The sequence below is a fragment of the Petaurus breviceps genome, unplaced genomic scaffold (assembly GCF_028583685.1).
Source record: "Petaurus breviceps papuanus isolate PSGF00001 unplaced genomic scaffold, PetGlider_PUasm1.0 90750, whole genome shotgun sequence".
Taxonomy (NCBI): Eukaryota; Metazoa; Chordata; class Mammalia; order Diprotodontia; family Petauridae; genus Petaurus; species Petaurus breviceps.
The window spans coordinates 11,507,052-11,524,894 of NW_027187335.1; the positions used below are offsets into that span (position 1 = coordinate 11,507,052).

The 17,843-nt window shown below is 40.9% G+C and overlaps 1 protein-coding gene across 9 annotated transcripts in view; it reads left to right on the top strand.

Annotated features, from left to right (window-relative positions):
* The window catches only part of BRCA1 (BRCA1 DNA repair associated), a 107,293-nt gene that overhangs the window by 78,052 nt on the left and 11,398 nt on the right, over positions 1–17,843 (top strand). For 7 of the 9 annotated variants that reach the window (XM_069067580.1, XM_069067575.1, XM_069067577.1 and 4 more), the window contains 3 exons: positions 2,424–2,497; positions 2,912–2,972; positions 3,595–9,778. In XM_069067580.1, coding sequence (XP_068923681.1) covers positions 2,424–2,497; positions 2,912–2,972; positions 3,595–3,719 — 260 coding nt within the window. In that variant the 3' untranslated portion in view covers positions 3,720–9,778. Of the gene's footprint in view, positions 1–2,423; positions 2,498–2,911; positions 2,973–3,594; positions 9,779–17,843 lie in introns of those variants that run through there. The other 2 variants (XM_069067576.1, XM_069067583.1) reach the window with 2 other exon arrangements.

Below are 17,843 nucleotides of genomic sequence, written 5' to 3' on the forward strand. Positions count from 1 at the left end.
AAGAGAGAAGATTGGAGGAGGGGATTTCCTCTGCAACTGCTATTGGGGGGGGGGGGGGTAGGTAGGGGAAAAATGGGGAGAAAATTTGTAACTCAAAATCTGGAGGAAATGAATGATGTAAATCAGAAGTTTAATAAAGCATTTGAAAAAAAAAAGTTGCCATGTCAGAAAGCTGAGGAGGCCCCAGAGGAGATAAAGAGAAGTTAGGGAGCTAAAAAAAAAAAAAACAAGGACCTGTCTAGTAGGTTAGAGTCAGCTTTGTCAAAAGCAACATGAAGGTCAAGTGAGATGAGGAATGAAAAAAAAAAGCTATCAGTTGACAATTAAGTCATTCATGACCTTTTTGAGAGAGCAGTTTCAGAGGGAGTAGAAACCAGATTGCAAGGGGTTGAAGAGACTAGTAGGTAGTTACTAGACAAAAGCACCAGTTGCAAACAACCTTAGAAATTTATCAGTAAGAGGAGAAAGAAAGAGATGGTGTAATAGCAGAATGGAATTGAGGGAGGGCTCTGGGGGTTCCTGAGCATATTTCCAAGAACAGCTGGAAAATCAAAGATGAAAAATGTGTGAGAAAGAGGAAGTGATTACTAGAGTGCACAGGTCTTGAATGTTGCCAGAGGGAATGAGGTCATAGGGTATAGGTAGAAGGATTGACCTCTATGGCCAAGGGAGGGAGAGTGGCTAATGATGAAAGACCAAGGGTCGTTGAGATTCCAGGGCAGTGAATAGTGAAACATAAAAATAGTGGACCATGTGGTCAAAACCAGGATTCTAGGATTACAGGCAAATGAGACCAGAATGAGTTGAAATGGACTAGAAAGATAAACATGGGTCAAAGGACATGAGATCAAAATAAGGGCAAAGAGTAGACTGTGTATAAATGTAAGAGGCAAAAGGAGAGCAGATTGTGGGCCTGACAGTGGCGTGAATCTAGGTAAGATTGGAGTCTGAACTATAATTGCCAACATGTGGTTGAAATGGTATAGAGAAGGATGTCATCGGTGGTTAAAGAATTGAGAGGTTATGTCAGTAAGAAGAATTGAAGTCAAATGACTCTGTCATTTAACAGCTAAATGAGTTAGAACCAAAGGACTTGGGTTCAAATCCCTCTCTGCCACTCTACTACCCATGTGACCTTGGTAAGTCACTTCCTATCTCCTGTCATCGATTTCATCATCTGTTAAATGAAAAGGTTGATTTAAATGACTTCTGATATTACTTCCAGCTTTGAATCTATGACCCTAATTAGAATTGTCCAAAAGATGTTCAAGAAGTTCTCTCTCAGAAATCTTTAAGTGAAGACTAAGTGACCACTTGTCAACATTATTTCAGAAGGGATTCTTAGCTAGGTATTGGTCTGACTGCTTTCTCCTTTCCAGTTCTGAAATGACGTGATATTTGTGGGTAGGGAAGAGAGGGTAACCCCAACCCAGACCATCAAATCACTTGGGTGGTGACAGGAATAGTATGGAAGTAACAACGGGGGAGCAAGATGCATGTTCATTGTTCACCATTCTTTCTAGCCCTGTTAGGGGAGGTGGGAGCAGGAGGGACAAAAATTCACTCCAGAATTCATTAGAATTTGGGGTGTTCATTTGTTGATTCTCCAAAAAATATGCCTTTACGAAGGCTTATCCCCACAGCTAATTCTCCTTCATCATGGTAAGTCAGAGCAACTAGACAGACTATTGTATGACGGACTTCTTTCAGTGAAGAGTATTTCAAGAAATGTGGCCTCTTTTGAAGAGGATGCACTGAGGAAGACACAGAGAAGTTAATTGAAGGGGTTTTTTTGTCAATAGAGCAGGGAGTTTGGAGGACACAATGGCATAGACTGGATGGATGAGAGAAGGGAGGAGATGGGGGTGTGCCAAGGGGGCCTCATTGGACTGTTTGCTTCTAAGCAGATGAGGTGATTAGCATTAATGAGCCAGCGTAACTGGAAGTAGATTGGTGTGGTTTGGACAGCAGACCTTAACCAGGAGAGAAGCTGTCAAGAGAGTTAACCCCATAATTCCTAAGAGTTTAGGATTAATTAATTCTCCAAAAGTGTTCAGGGCCTCCTTGAAGCCTTGTCCCCTATAAGAGTACTACTAGTTTCTCTTAGAGGCAGACTGTCAGCCTGATATGTAAGAGACGTCTTCCTGGACAACAGGAGCAGAAATAGGGTTAAAAGAATAAAGATTGGGGCAGCTAGGTGGCGCAGTGAATAGAGCACCGGCCCTGGAGTCAGGAGGACCTGAGTTCAAATGCAGCCTCAGAGACTTGACAATGACTAGCTGTGTGACCTTGGGCAAGTCACTTAACCCCAATTGCTCTGCCTTCCCCCCCCAAAAAAAAGACAAAAGAGCAAAAATTTGTGGGAAGTGATGGAGCTAATAAATGCAAACATTGTAACCTTATGGTTTGTGTGGCCCATGCAGATCACTTAGAATGGATGGTGCAGCTGTGCGGGGCCACAGTGGTGAAGAAACCTTCCTCGCTGAGGCCTAGAGTGGTGAGTATTATGTGTCAGTGGAAGGGATTTGGGTTGGGCTTAGCCAGGAGGGCAAGATGTACCATTTGTTTTCATGACAGCTGAGGCAGGAATGATTCATCTCCTGTGGACTCTCATGGGCCCCTGCTTGGCTCAGAAACATCCCTTCTCTCCCTCTCCCCTAGTTTTTTCTGAGTTTGAAGAGTCACTAATCTAAGAACCCTTAGAGTCATAAAGGCAGAAAAGTGCCTTGGAGGTCTGCTAGTCATGCCTCCTAATTAGATAGAAGTGGAAACCGAGACCCAAACCTAGGGCAGTGATCACACCAACACCATAGAAATCGGGTCTCCTGAGCAGGGTCTCAATCATCACCAATGTTGAATTCACTTACCCCTCCCATGACAAATGTTTTTTGTTTTTCTCTTGGGATCACAGGATTCTTCTCCAGTCATGGTTGTGCAGCCTGATGCCTGGGAAGATGACAGCAGTTTTCAGGGTAAGGTGTGCGGGCATAGGCATGTGCTCATGAACACACACACCATAGTAATAGGACGTCAGAGGCCAACTAGTCCAGCCCCCTCACTGTACAGATGAGGCAGGCAAAGCAATTTGTTCCAGGTCATATGGGGCATTTGAGGTAAACTGTTACTCCAGGACCTCTGGCACAGGGTCATCACTCTGCCTCCATCAGGCCTCTTTCCAGTGAATGTGGAAAAGGCATAATTTGACTCCATGTCCCCAGACTCCAAATACAGTCTGTCCGTTGTTCCTTTAATATAGCAGAGTGTCTTATTAGTTTAAAAAAAAAAGCATTTCTAGCACAATGCTGAGCAAGTATTGATTGATTATTAATTAATAATAAGATTGCCCCCCCCCCAAAATGAGACTTTACTATCAGGGGTCTTCCTGGCTTCTGTAAAGTCTTGGGAGTCTCAGCATACAGTCTCAACACTGTAACTTGCTGGGGTTCGTGATAAGAGATCTTTAGATTAAAGAATTTACTCTGACCCCAGAAGCTCCTACACCAACTTCTATGGGAGGGTGTTGGCCAGACCCTAAAGTCTGGGCATCCGAGGGAACCATCCTGATTTCTGGTTTGTGCTCGGTGTCATCCCCAGGAATCAGGCTGATATGTGAAGCGCCTGTAGTGACCCGGGAGTGGGTCCTGGACAGCGTTGCCTGCTATCGGCGCCAGGAGCTGGACACCTACTTGATATCCTGGACCATCTCGGGGTGCTGCTGATTCTACCCAGCAAGTAGGTGGAGGCTTGGTCTTCACATAGCCTGCCAAGGCCAGCCTGGAGAGCCAACTTCCCAGGCACAGATGGTTCCTTTCACTTGTCGTGGCCTTCTGCAATCCTGATTATGAAACATTTTATGTCAATCAGCCTAGAAAGGGCTTCTGGATATGTGTGTGTGTGCCTTTTTAAAAGACTTTCTGCTTCAGTCTCCCTTTTGAAATCTGCCTTGAGCACAAAATGTGGTGATTGTCACCTGCAAAAGAATTTAAAAGCAGATTCCTCACAAAAAGAGAGCAAGATGCTGATTCATTATTTATCACGACAGCCACGTCCCTCCATATTTATTCCAGTGGAACTTAGACACAGTCATTTGTGAAATCGACACCAGACTTGGGGCTTAAGGTTTGGGTTTGCTCAGCCTCCTGAGGGTCATTTGTTTCCTTGGTTTAGTTGATGTGAAATGTGAACAGGATAGGGCTCAGAGCCTTCGATGGAAGGAGGCTTCCTAAGGATCAGTGACATGTCTCTGGGTGATTCTTTAGTCACGTGGAGGTGGCTCTTTGTTTCCTAAGTGTCCTAGTGAATCATTTTTAAAAGAATTTAGAGGGACAGAAATGGTATGACTGAAACTTTGGGGGTATGATATGCAGAAGTTTTGGAGAAACACCCTCCAAAATCTGGCCTCTGGCTGGTTAATCCCTAAAGAAACTCTTGGCACTGCTGTGCTAGGCTTCAAAAGAATCACTTCTGTATTTCAGCACTGGTAATAAATAAGATGTTTTTGACCACAGCTCTGATATAGAACATTAACTTAAAAATATAAGATCTCTGATAGAAATATTTCATTTCTGTAAAATGACAGATCCCAACAAGAGGGGCGATATTGCTTTCCTTGAGGTGAAAAAGATGCTGAATCATATAGCTTCATAAATAATTTTCCTTGCTGAAGAAAGAGAAAATGTTCCCATAAACTCATTATCCAAGACCATTTCTAGCCATTGGAAAGACTAGTTCTTTCCTAGAACTCTACTGTACCCAAGCAATCACGACTTGATTGTGCAAAGTATGTTTTGTAAATATTGTGATACTCAATAGCAAATAAACTTGATGGCAAATGCTTCTCCTAATTTAGACTGTGATTGCTGTCATGGCCACTCATCATCTCATTCTTCGCACCATCTTTTGGAGGGAGGAAGCGTCTTCCCAACAATAACAAGGCAGAAACTTTCTTGTGCCATATACTGTAATGACTAGCCTGTCTTGAGACAAGGACTCATCATTAGTGCTAATGACCACCTGATGATGGTCATTGCTTCAGGCCTTAAATGGTTTTGGAGAGATATCAGAGTGAAAATGGACCCAACTGTAGAAATGACAGTTCCCCACTTCCATCATTTAGAGCCCAGATGGGAGCTAGAAAAGATCTGGATTGTAACAAGAATAAAGCCCCACCTGCCTTGCTTATGTGACATCTCAGCCCCCAAAACAAATGCCCCTTCCCACTATCCTATACCACGTTAAGTCTATCTTCTCTCCACCACCCAACCTTCCAAAGTAAATTCACATTCTCTTGGTAGCCAGAATAGCTGGGCATCACCTTCAGTTTGACTGTTGTTTAGTCATGTCTAACTTTTTGTGACCCCATTTGGGGTTTTCTTGGGAAAGATCTTGCAGTGATGTGCCAGTTCCTTTTACAGGTGAGGAAACTGAGGCAAATAGGGATAAGTGATTTGCCTAGGGCCACACAGCTATTAAGTGTCTGAGACCAGATTTCAGCTCAGGATGATGAGTCTTACTGACTTCAGGCCCAGCACTCTATCCATCTAGCTATCTCAGCTTGAGCTTCTTATCTCTAAAGCCCACACTAACTATCTTCTAGTAAGATTTAAGCTCTCAGCATCTCTTTTACTGGTGAGGAAAGGAGTGAGATTGTACAGCCAATACCTGCCTGCTCTGGGACCAGTGCTGAGAATAACTGGCCCTCTTGGAATGAGGAAATGGGGAGTGGGGTTTACCCCTTATCCTCGTAGACAGATTTTCATAGAAAAGTGATCAACCTTAATCACTAGTATCTATATAGCACTTACTATGTGTCGAACACCTTGATAAGTGCTCACAACAACCATTGGAGGTAGGTGCTGTTATATAGGGAAACAAAGGTAACCAGGTCAGTGTCTGCATTTGAACTCAGATCTTACTGACTTAAGGTCTAGTGTGCCATCCACTAGGCCACCTAGCTTACATCCCTCAACTATTTACTACCCTCTTCAAAGAGGAGAGAAAACCTGCTGTGAAAGTCAGTTTACTAGGACTAAAAGCCCTTTAAAATGTTTTAAATTCAAAGGGCCCAGTGATAAACTGTTGTCCAAAAACTAGGTTAGTTAAGTTTGGAAAGGCTCATCCCCAGGTTGACTGCAGGGCCATAAATTTTTCAGCCGAAGCATTTCCCAAATACCATCTCCTAAGTCCCTGGAGAGCTGCTTTCTGCATTGAGGGAGGGAGGACCCACACTAGATGAAATCTTGGACCCCAGAATATAATAGTCTTGCTGTGAACGTTTTGATTAAGCACCCCTTTGCAAGCAGTGGAGGAAGCCAAAAGGATGAATAAATATAACTCTGTCCCTGCCCTCCTGCAGTTTACAATCTATTAACCTATTCATCTAAACCTTAAGAGCTTGAAAGTAATGCCTGCTGAGAGAGTGTTTGAGTCCCTAGCCCTCACAGGATTCAACCCAAGTGTCTTGGCTCTGCATATAAGAGACATTTAAAACATGTTTATTGAGTTTTTTTTTTTTTTAACAGACTTGTTTTAGAGCTTTATCAGGTAGAAGGATAAGTTATCTGCACTTTTTGGACAGCGACCTTGATCTTGACCTCCCTTCCCCCACTTCTTTGCCATGGGCACGCAGCCCCCTCCCCAGCCCACTCTGACCTTGCAGCCTCTCACAAAAAACCAAGCCCATGCAACCAGAGCTGGCAAGGAAGGGGAAGAGAAGAGGGAGGATTATTGTGCCTGATCAGGGAAGGAGGCAAGAAAAAAACCCAGGCAGATTATCTCTCTCCTAAAAAATGCAAGCAGTGTAGTCAACAAAGTATCTGCTCCAAACACTCAGGAGAGAAAAGAAAGGAATCAGTGTTAGAGCTGGCCAAAATGTGTCCGGTGAAGGCTGGGGAGGACAGATAAGGGCAGCCCCAGAGGCTGAGACAGAGAAGAGCCAGGGCACAGGGAATGGAAGGGCTTCCAGGAAGGAAATCAGGGAGGGAACCGGAGGGAGGGTGATGGACTTAATGACAGAAAAGGCAGAAAGAGGCAGTGCCCTGCTCCCCAACCCCAACCTCCACCTACATTTCAATAGCATCTCAACATAATCCCCCAGACAGCCCATAAATTTGTTTCCAACAAGAAAAAATAAGAGAATCACCTTGGCCAATTAGAAAATAATGAAGACTGGGGAGACAGCCAGCTCCTGCTGATGAGAAGGGGGAATTAAGGAAGCTGGCCTCTGAACCAGAGCTACTGGGAAGTCAGGGAATTAGGGAACAGCATCAAGAGGTCATTTGGGAGAGAACTGAAATTAATAATAGTAATAATAGCTAACATTTATATAGGGCTTACTATGTGCTGGTCATTGTACTAAGCATTTTATAATTATCTGATCCTCACAACAATCCTGGGAGAGATGTTATTACACATGAGGAAACTGAGGCAAACAGAGATTAAGTGACTTACCCAGGGTCACGCCTAGTAAATATCTGAGGTTGGATTTGAAACTCAGGTCTGCCATAACTCCAGGGCAGCTAGCTGGCTCAGTGAACAGAGCATTGGGCCTGGAATCAGGAAGACCTAAGTTCAAATCTGACCTCAGACACTTACTAGCTATGTGACCCTGGGCAAGTCACTTAACCCTGTTTGCCTCAGTTTCCTCATCTGTAAAATGGTAAACTATTCCAGTGTCTGCAAAAAAAAAAAAAACACCCCAAAAGGGGTCCTGAATAGTCAGACATGACTGAACAACAGTTTCTGCCTCCAGGCCTAGAGCTCTACCCACTGCACCCCTTTTATCTCTCCTCACCTAACTCCTGTTCTCAGCCTTAAGGGTAGTAAGCAGTGAAGAATCTATATTTCCCATTTCTTCTCATGGCTTTGACCCAAAGTAGTACAGAAACTCAGGCTTAACCTGAGTCCAGAAATTAGTCTAGGTGGTACAACAGATAGAGTGATGGGCCTGGAATCAGGAAGATTCATCTTCCTGAGTTCAAATTTGGACTCAAACACTAGCTGTGTGACCCTGGGCAAGTCACTTAACCATGTTTGCCTCAGTTTCCTCATCTGTAAGATGAGCTGGAGAAGGAAATGGCAAACCACTCCAGTATCTCTGCCAAGAAAACCCAAAATGAGGTCACAAAGAGGCAGACATGACTGAGAAAAAATGACTGAACAGCAACAAAGGAATTACAGGGTTAAGTGAGGCCTATTTTTGTTTAGAAGAAAAAGGATCCTGGCTGGTTAAAGGAGGGGGAAAGTATGGGGGACTGGTAAATGATTCTTATTTTCAAGGCTCTATTCAGCAGCTATCTTCAATTTATTCCAAACAGCTTTTTTAAACAAATAAGAGGAAAGGGAGAATATTTAATTATAATGCTAACTCCCCAGTAGAGTGGCCACACTGTTTACATACACATGGATGCAAAAGTAGAGGTTAGATGTCTAGCTTGAGGTTTAGGTGGTTATTATTATTCAAATCATTGGGAAACCATTGCTGTAGCCTCTGACTCCAGAGGAGAAATATGCAAATTAAGATTTTTTTTTTTAAGGCAATTACAGACAGTCCCTCAAGGTAAGGAAAACAAATAAAACAAATTATTTTGTAATTTATCTTTATTGACTGGTAGTGTATCTGAGGCATACACATACCCTGTGAGGCGGGCCTGGCAAAGAGAAAAGGATAATGGAAATGGAAAAAGAGGCAGAGATGGAAGAAGCTCCCCATCTTTTAAGCTTCTTCCCAGAAACTTTGTTGTTCGATAATTTCAGTCAAGTCCAACTCTTCATGACCCCATTTGGTGTTTTCTTGGCAGAAATACTGCAGTGGTTTGTTGTTTCTTCTCCAGCTCATTTGACAGATGAGGAAATTGAGGCAAACAAGATTAAGTGATTTGCCCAGAGTCATACAGTTAGAAAGTATCTGAAGCCAGATTTGAACTCAGGGAGGTGAGTCTTCGTGATTCCAAGCCCACTGCTCCATCCATTGTGTCACCTAGCTGCCCATGTGCCAAGCTATACCAGTCACAAGTTGGAATTGACTTTTTATTCCCCAGAACTCCCATCATAGCACTTTGTACCTAGAATCAAAGGATAGAGAGACAGAACAGCCCTTTGTGGATCCTCTAGTGAAGAAAGGAGGTGTCACAGTGGATAGCATGCTGGGTCCTGCAAACTGCTCCAGCATTTTTGCCAAGAAAACTCTGAACAGGGTCACAAAGAGTTGGACAAGACTGAAAAATTACTTTTGTGAACCTTTCCACAAATTGATCTCTTTTATGCCAGTTTTAAGATCACATACATTTACATCCCTGCACCTCTGATCTCTTCACTGTAGGCAGGTAACTACCCCTCCATGCCAAATCTTCCTGCCTCATGACTCCACTCTCTGGGTTGGGCCATCAGTCCTTGACCAAGGACCCACTCACTCCATGTGCTGATGGCTTTCCTCTAGATCCCTTTGCACTCTCTAAATGTGGACCAAAGAAGCACAAGGACTGTTCCCCAGTTATCTCTTGCTCTCATTCTAGGACTAAACTGGGCCACCTTCCTCTTCTGGGTCACAAACTTAGGGGTAGGTAGGTGGAACATTGGATAAAGTGCTGGGCCTGGAGTCAGGAAGGCCTGAGTTCAAATCCAGTCTCAACACTTACTACCCGTGTTTCCCCGATAATAAGACACTGTCTTATTAAATTTTTTGGACAGAAAAACACCAGAGGGCTTATTTTCAGGGGAGGGCTTATTTTAATGAACATTGACAGCAATTTTAATAAACAGGTAAATGTGAACAAAAAAATGTACCATGTACCTTTATTCAATAAGCAAATCACTGGGGAAGAACAGGATGACGCACTCACTGCTGCAGCTCGGAGGCGTTTCGGGGGGGGGACGGTGCATACAGAGGGTACCGTAATGTAGCGTATAGCGCAGGGGATCACCTTCACTACAGTAGCAATCTCAATAGGGCTTATTTTCGGGGGAGGGCTTAATTTCAGAGGAATCTTACACAGTAAGGGGAGGGCTTATTTTCCGGGATAGGTCTATTATCTAGGAAACATGGTATGTGACTGTAATGGAAATGCAAATTTAAAGATCTTCCCTGCCCCTAGGCATAAGTGCACCTGGAGCCTGGGGTGGGAGGCTTGTTTTTCAGTAGATACTTTCTGATTGGCCAGTGGGTCCAGAAGGTTGTTAACATTCTCTGAGCCAGGAGAAGGCTATATAAACCCTGATTTGAGGCTTTGTTTTGGGGGCTCACTTTGAGAAGTGTTCTGTGGTTTGATATGGATTCTGGGAAGCCGTTGTCCAGAGCTTTGAAAAACCCAGATGTTGATTTGGTATGGATGTAATGGCTGGACAGTTTGGAAAGCTGTCTACTTGATCTGTTTCTGTCTTGATAATTCTGCCTGTATACTTTGAAGTTCGGGGTGCTGACCTTTTTCTCCTGAACTAGGCAAACGATACATATTTGACTCATTAAAGTAAGCTTGTTAACCCATTTTGAGTTGCTTTCCTTTAACAAAGCAGATCCAAGAACCTGTGTTGGCAGACACCCTGGGGATGCTGGGGTGCTTGCTGCTACAGTGACAAGTGACTTAACCTCAGTTTCCTCATTTGTAAAATGGGGATAATAAAAGAAATGGCAATCCACTTCAGTATCTTTGCCAAGAAAACCCCAGACGGGTTCTTGAAGAGTTGGACATTGCTAAATGACAATAGCAATAATACCTCCCAGAGTTGTTGTGACCATCAAATGAGATAATAATTATTAAGTACTTAGCACCGAGTAAGAGCCATGTAAATGTTAGCTATGATTGTTAATAATCTCCTATACTACCCCACTTCTTCAGTGTAATTCTTCATAAGTAATGTGCAGCCTTAAGCCCTTCCTGGGTGACTTGCAGCTTTAATACTTTTAATAAGGAGGGTGTGGTCTTCTGTGACTAGTGTCCCTACTGAATCACCAGGAGGATACGGATATTTTAAAAGAAAGGCTTTTGTTTCGAGTTGATAAGTGTCTGAGGCCGAATTTGAACCCAGGAAGGTGAGTCTTCCTGACTCCAGGCTTGGCACTCTGCACTATGGCACCATCTAGCAGCCCCAAACTTAGCCAAGGTACTTATTCAAATGGCATTATAAGAACAGTATGTACAAAATATTTCTCCCCATAAAACTAGGAGATACTCTCCCACAAACACATATTGTACTCATTGGGATAGTGGGCAGAATGGTACACACCCAGAGAGAACAGTGCTGTGAGGTACATGTGTAGGGGACACTTTGAGGCAACTTAGTACTCCAGGACATGATGGCTTCAATGTCCTTACAAAGTTCACAGGTGGCCGGTAGATGACACAGTAGATAGAGTGCTGGTCCTAGAGTCAGGAGGACCTGAGTTCAAATTTGGACTCACTGACTTTGTAACCCTGGGCAAGTCACTTAAACCCTACTGCCTCCAAAAACAAAAACAATGGTCACAGCTGTGACCTGGGCAAATTGCTCCCATGATAGCCTGGGCCTGATTCTCAAAGGGCATAAAGTTTCTTCTGGAGAGGTATCTCAGCTTGGTTTACTCCTGAATGGGTCAAATGGTATATTTCTGTGCCCATATCCTCAGCCTCTTTCAGGCTTTTGGGCTTGCTATTGCCTGTGTGGGAGGTAGGAAAGCAGAGGCTTAGCCTTTCCTTTTGATAAATACTCCTGCTTCAGGGACAGGTCCCCTTAGTGAGGAACTTTGGCCAAACCTATGGTGACCATCTATTACATTTCCCAAATCTTCATCTCTGCAGGCTAGGTTACGTAACCAGACAATGGCCATTTGTCCAGTAATCACTTATAAGTATACCTCAGAGATACTGTGGATTCAGTTCCAGACTACCTCAATAAAGCAAATATCACAATAAAGGGAGTCACATGAATTTTTTTGTTTCCCAGTGCATGTAAAAGTTACATACCACTATACTGTGGTCTATTAAGTATGTAATAGTATTATGTCTAAGAAAACAACGCATTAAAAATAGTTTACTGCTAAAAAATGCTAACCATCATTTGAGCCTTCAGTGACTGGGGAATCCTTTTTGCTGGTGGAGAGTCTTGCCTCAATGTTGACAGTTTCTGATTGATCAGGGTGGTAGTTGCTGAAGGTTGGGGTAACTCGGGAATGTCTTAAAACAAGATAATAATGAGGGGCGGCCAGGTGGCTCAGCGAGTAAGAGCACCGGCTCCAGTGTCGGGATGACCTGGGGATCAAATCTGGGCTCAGATACTTAGCACCACACCCAGAAATAACTGGCCGTGTAACCTTGAGCAAGTTACTTAACCCCGAGTGCTTTAAAAAAAAATTTTTTTTTAAAGATAATAATGAAGTTTGCCACATCCATTGACTCTTCCTTTCCCTTGAACACATAGAGGCCATTGTAGGATTATTAATAATTTCAATACTGTGTCTCAAGAAATAGGGAGGCTGAAGGAGAGGAAAAGGAAGAGGGAGAGAAGAGTGGGGCAAGCGTGGGGAGGAAAAGGCCAGTGGGGGGAGCAGTCAGAACATGCACATTTGACAGTTATGTTTGCTGTCTTACATGGACAAAACAAGTACAATAGTAACATTAAAGGTCACTGATCACCATACACAGATATAAATTACCAAAATGTGACACAAAGACACCATGTGAGCATGCATTGTTGGAAAAATAGTACTAAACAGAAGGTTGTCACAAAACTTCAATTTGTAAAAAATTTTAAAAAACCCATGATATCTGCAAAGTGCAGTGTAACAAGGTAATTCCAGACAGTTAGATGGCACAGTAGATGTGCCCTGCCTGGAGTCAGGAAGATGAGTCTTCCTGAGTTCAAATTTGGCCTCAAATACTTAATAGCTTTGTGACCCTGGGCAAGTCACTTAGCCCTCTTTGCCTCAGTTTCCTCTTCTATAAAATGAGCTAGAAAAGGAAATGGCAAACCATTCTAGTACCTCTGCCAAGAAAACCCCAAATGGGGTCACAGACAGTTGGACACAACTGAACAACCTGCCTGTACACAATTCTGAAAAGCCCAATGTTACTTTGGTGAGTTTTTTTTAACTATTTGCTCACTGCCAGAGGAGTGGTTGGGTAAAAAAAAGAAGCAAGAGCCGGTTGTCTCAGCTGGGCTTTTTGTAGGCCAATGAGCCCTTCAAAGCCTGTTATAGAATAACCCAGCATTTCTTAAACTGTGGTTCGAGACCCCATATAGAGTCTCAAAAAATTTGGCAACCATAAAAGGTTTCTGAGTGCACAACAACTAAAAATTAATTCAAAATCAAACACGTTCCATCTGGCAACTTCACTACAGCCTTGGTTGTGAACTCCATTTAAAATAAAAAGAACTTTGCACTGCCCATGCCTTCAGTCCATGCAACACCAACCACACTGGGGGGTTGGGAGTGGGAAAAATTTAAGCCCTGGAATCTACCCCCAACCTAAAGGGCCTCACCTTCTACTAAGTGCAGATGTACGCTAAATCTCCTTGTCTCTTTAACTTGCTCAAACAGTCTGCAAATGCTGCTGAAGAATGAAAGCCTGCAGGCCTGCAGACCTTTATTAAAGCTGTTGATAGAAATATCAAACAACCCGGAGTAAAGCAAATATCCCTGGAGCACTCTACCATAGACTTCTAGCCACATTGATGTTGATGGGAAGCCATCGACATCTGCTCTGACAACAACCATTCAATGACTTCCAAATCCACCTGATTAGAGCATCATCTAGGCCACATTTCGCTATCTTGTCCACAAGAATGGCATGAGAGATGCAGGCAAATGTTTTAGTAAAATCTCAGGAGACTATGTATCATTCCCTGACCTACCAATCTATTAACTCTGTCAAAAAAAAAAGAAAAGAAAAGAAATGAAGCTAGTCTGGCATGACCTGTTTTTTTGTTTGCTTTTTTAACTTTAATTTTATTTCCATTTTAAAAATCTATTTTCTTCTGTTGTTTCTTTCCCTGCTCTCCATTTAAAGGAAAAAGAAAAAACAAAAATAAAACCTTTGTAGTTGATATTCATAGTCAAACAAAACACATTTCCTCATTGGCCATGGATAAAAAGTATATGTGGCATGGCCTGTTCTTGATCAATAATTATAAGTGCTAGTTCCTCTTCTACATATTCATTCACCATCCCTTTAATAATATGTTCTAGAAAAATATTTCTCCAACTTTTTGGTCTGTGGACTCTTAATACTGTGAAAAATTATTGAGGACCCCATAAAGAGATTTTCTTTATATTGGTTATATCTATATTTACAGTATTAAAAATTAAAACTTCCAGGGCGGCTAGGTGGCACAGTGAATAAAGCACTGGCCCCAGAGTCAGGAGGACCCGAGTTCGGTTCCAGCTTCAGACACTTAACACCCACACAAAAAAACACTAGCTGTGTAACCTTGGGCAAGTTACTTAACCCCAATTGCCCTCCAAAAGGCAAAAAAAAATTAAAACATCCTAATATTATTATGAAAATTGACACCCAGTATATGGTTGTGATAGACTATTATTGTGCTTTTAAGAAATTATGAACTTGGTTCTTCTCAGAAATGCAAGGTTCTAAGACAACTCCAAAAGGCTCATGAAGGAAAGTGCTGTCCACATTCAGAGAAAAAATTACAGAGTCTAAATGTAGGTCAAAGCATTCTACTTGCTCTTTCTCTCCTCTTTGTTTTGTTTCTTCTTTCTCGTGATTCATTCCATTGGTTATAATTCTTTACAACATGAGTAATGTGATAATATATTTAATATGAATGTATATGTAGAGCCTAGATCAGATTGCACACTGTCTTGGGGAGTGGGAGAAAATTTTAAATTCAAAAAGCTTGTGGAATTGAATGTTCTAAACTAAAAATTTTTTTAAATTAAAAATTAAAAAGAAAGATCTGAAGAGTGCAATAAAAGTATTTGATGAAAGGAAGGAAGGAAGGAAGAAAGAAAGAAAGAAATGATGAGCAGGATGTTCTCAGAAAAACCTAGAAAGACTTCCATGGACTGATGCAAAGTGAACTGAGCAGAAACAAAAGAATATTGTGCATAATAACAGCAATATATTCTGCAATGATCATCTGTGAATGACTTAGCTATTCTCAACAGTACAAAGATCCAAGACAATTCTGAAGGACATATGATGAAAAATGCTGTCCACCTCCAGAGAAAGAACTGATGGAATTTGAATGCAGATCAAAGCATACTATTTTTTAACTTTATTTTTCTTGGGGGATTTTGTGTCTATGTTTTCTTTCATAGTACAACTAATATGGAAATAAGTTTTTCATGACTGTACATATATAACTTTTATCAAATTGTTTGCCTTCTCAATGAGGGAGGAAGAATGGTGGGGGGAAATTTGGAACTCAAAATTGTAAAAATTAAAAGTTAAAAATTGTTTTTACATATAAGTAGGAAAAAAGTATTAAAATCAAAATGCTAAAAAAAGAAAGATAGAAAACGGACAACCTGAAAAGGTTTTAGGAACCCCCAAGCATCCCTAAACCATACTTAGAGAATCACTGCTTTAGAATTTTCCCACAAATAGACATTAAACTTAATAGCCCTCTACTGTCTACATTTTCTGTTTTTTTTCTCTCCCTCCTCTATTGTCTACCATCTTTTCCAGATATTACTTACTGAAATATCATCTACCAGTTATTTCTGTACGCTAGGATGGTGGGGTTTTTTCCCCCCTTAATAGTTTATTTTTCCAATTTACATTTAAAGATAATTTTCAATATTCCCCCTTTTTTGGTATAATTCCCTTTTTAAAAAAAATTTCTTTGTGGTATGTACCTAGTAGTGAATCAGAGGATACTCACAATTTGATAACTTTCTGAATATAAGTCCAAGCTGCTTTCCACAATGGCAGAACCAATTCATAGTTTCATCAACAATACATTGGTGTACCCATTTTCCCATGTCCACTCCAACATTTATTGTTTTCCTTTTTTATGATCTTTTCCAGTTTTATAGGTGGTAGAGAAACCAAAATTGCATTAAGTTACAGTCTTCCAGTTACTAGTGAGTGAGGGCATTTTTTTACATGACTTGAGTTTCTTCCTTTGAAAATCCCCTTCTTATATCCTTTAACGATAAATGATTATTAGTTTTGTAAATTTGAACCAATTCTTTAAAAATCATGGAAATGAAACCTTTATCAGAAAAACTTATCACAAAGATTTTTTCCCAGTTACCTATTTCCCTTCTAATTTTTAGTATATTAAATTTGTGCAAATGATTTTTTATTTTAAATGATCAGATCTTTCATTCTATTCATCTCCTTTCTTTTTTATTTTATGGTTAGATTTATCTAGGTCTGAAAGGGAAAAGTTGAGGTCCCCCATTCATGTAGTTTCACTATATTAATATATTTACTATATTTATGTGTTCATATAGTTTTCCTTTAACTTATTTAACTTTTCCTTAAGAATTTGAATGTTTCACTATTTGGTGCATTTATGTTTATTAATGATACTACTTCATTGTATATAGTACCTTTTAGAAAAATGTAGCTTCCCTGGTTTTTTCTTTTAATTAGGTCTACTTGTGGTTTTTTATTTGTCTGAGATCATTATTGCTCTTCTCGCCTTTTTTCACTGTTGAGTATTTTATTTTTTTCTAATTACATGTAAAGATAGTTTTCAACATTCACTTTTATAAGATTTTCAGTTCCAATTTTTTTCTCCCACCCTCCCACCTCTCCAAGATGGCAAACAATCTTATATAGGTTATCCATGTACAATCATATTAAACATATTTTCAAATTAGTCACGTTGTGAAAGAAGAATCAGAACAAAAAGAAAAAATCTAAGCATGGTGTTTTGAATTTATCAAGTACATCTTAGTGTTCTTTTACTGTCTCTCTACTTATTTCATAATCTTAGGCTTCTAGAGCTAGAAAAGACATTAAAACTGGACCCTCTAATCTAGGGTTCTCAACTTGGTATCCATGAACTTTAAAAAAAATTTTTTTCAAAGGTAGGTAACTGTTAAACTAATTAGTGGTTTTCTGAGTTCAAATCCTCTTAGACCCTTTCTTTTTTGACTTTTAAAGCATTTTATAACCTGACCCAATTTCCAGTCTCATTATATATTATTCTTCCTATAATCTATGATCCAGCTATCTCTTGCTTCCATGCCCTCCTTCCTCACCTATGTGTCAGAGTATCCCTCTTTTCCTTCCATAAGCACAACCTTCTAAGCAAAGCCTTTTCTGATCCCTCCAATTGCTGGCAGCCTCCCTCCCTCCCTAGCTTGCATTTAACCAATTTGTATTTATTTTGTATTCATAGTGTATATGTGTATATATGTACATGTTGTCTCTATAGAATGTAAATTTCTTTAGAGTAGAGATTGATTCTTTCATTCTTTATACTTTTATCCCTAGGGCCTACCTAGCATAGTGTTCACAGTAGGCACTTAATAAATGATTAGTAATTGATTGATATCTTGATGAACCTTGGTCAAATCATTTAATCTATTTCAGTCTTAATTTCTTCATCCTTAAAGTGGGGATAATATTAGCACCTAATTCATAGGGTTGTTGTGGAGATCAAATGTGTAAGTGGGGTAAAAAGATGTGGGAAGGAAGGAAGGGAGGGAAGGAGGAAGGAAGAATGGAAGGAGGGAGGGAAAGAAGAGATGGAGAGAGGGAGGAAAGGAGGGAGGAAGGAAAGAAGGATGGGTGAGAGAAAGAAAGTGAGGTAAAAAGTATATCATCAGAGAGATGTATAGGCAAAGAAAGAGGATGACCCATAATATAGCAATGGTTAATTGAGGCCCAGCCTTTATGCTCCATTGTTATTTGTACAATGTCAAAAGGTCTAGACCAAGAAAACCTCTGCCT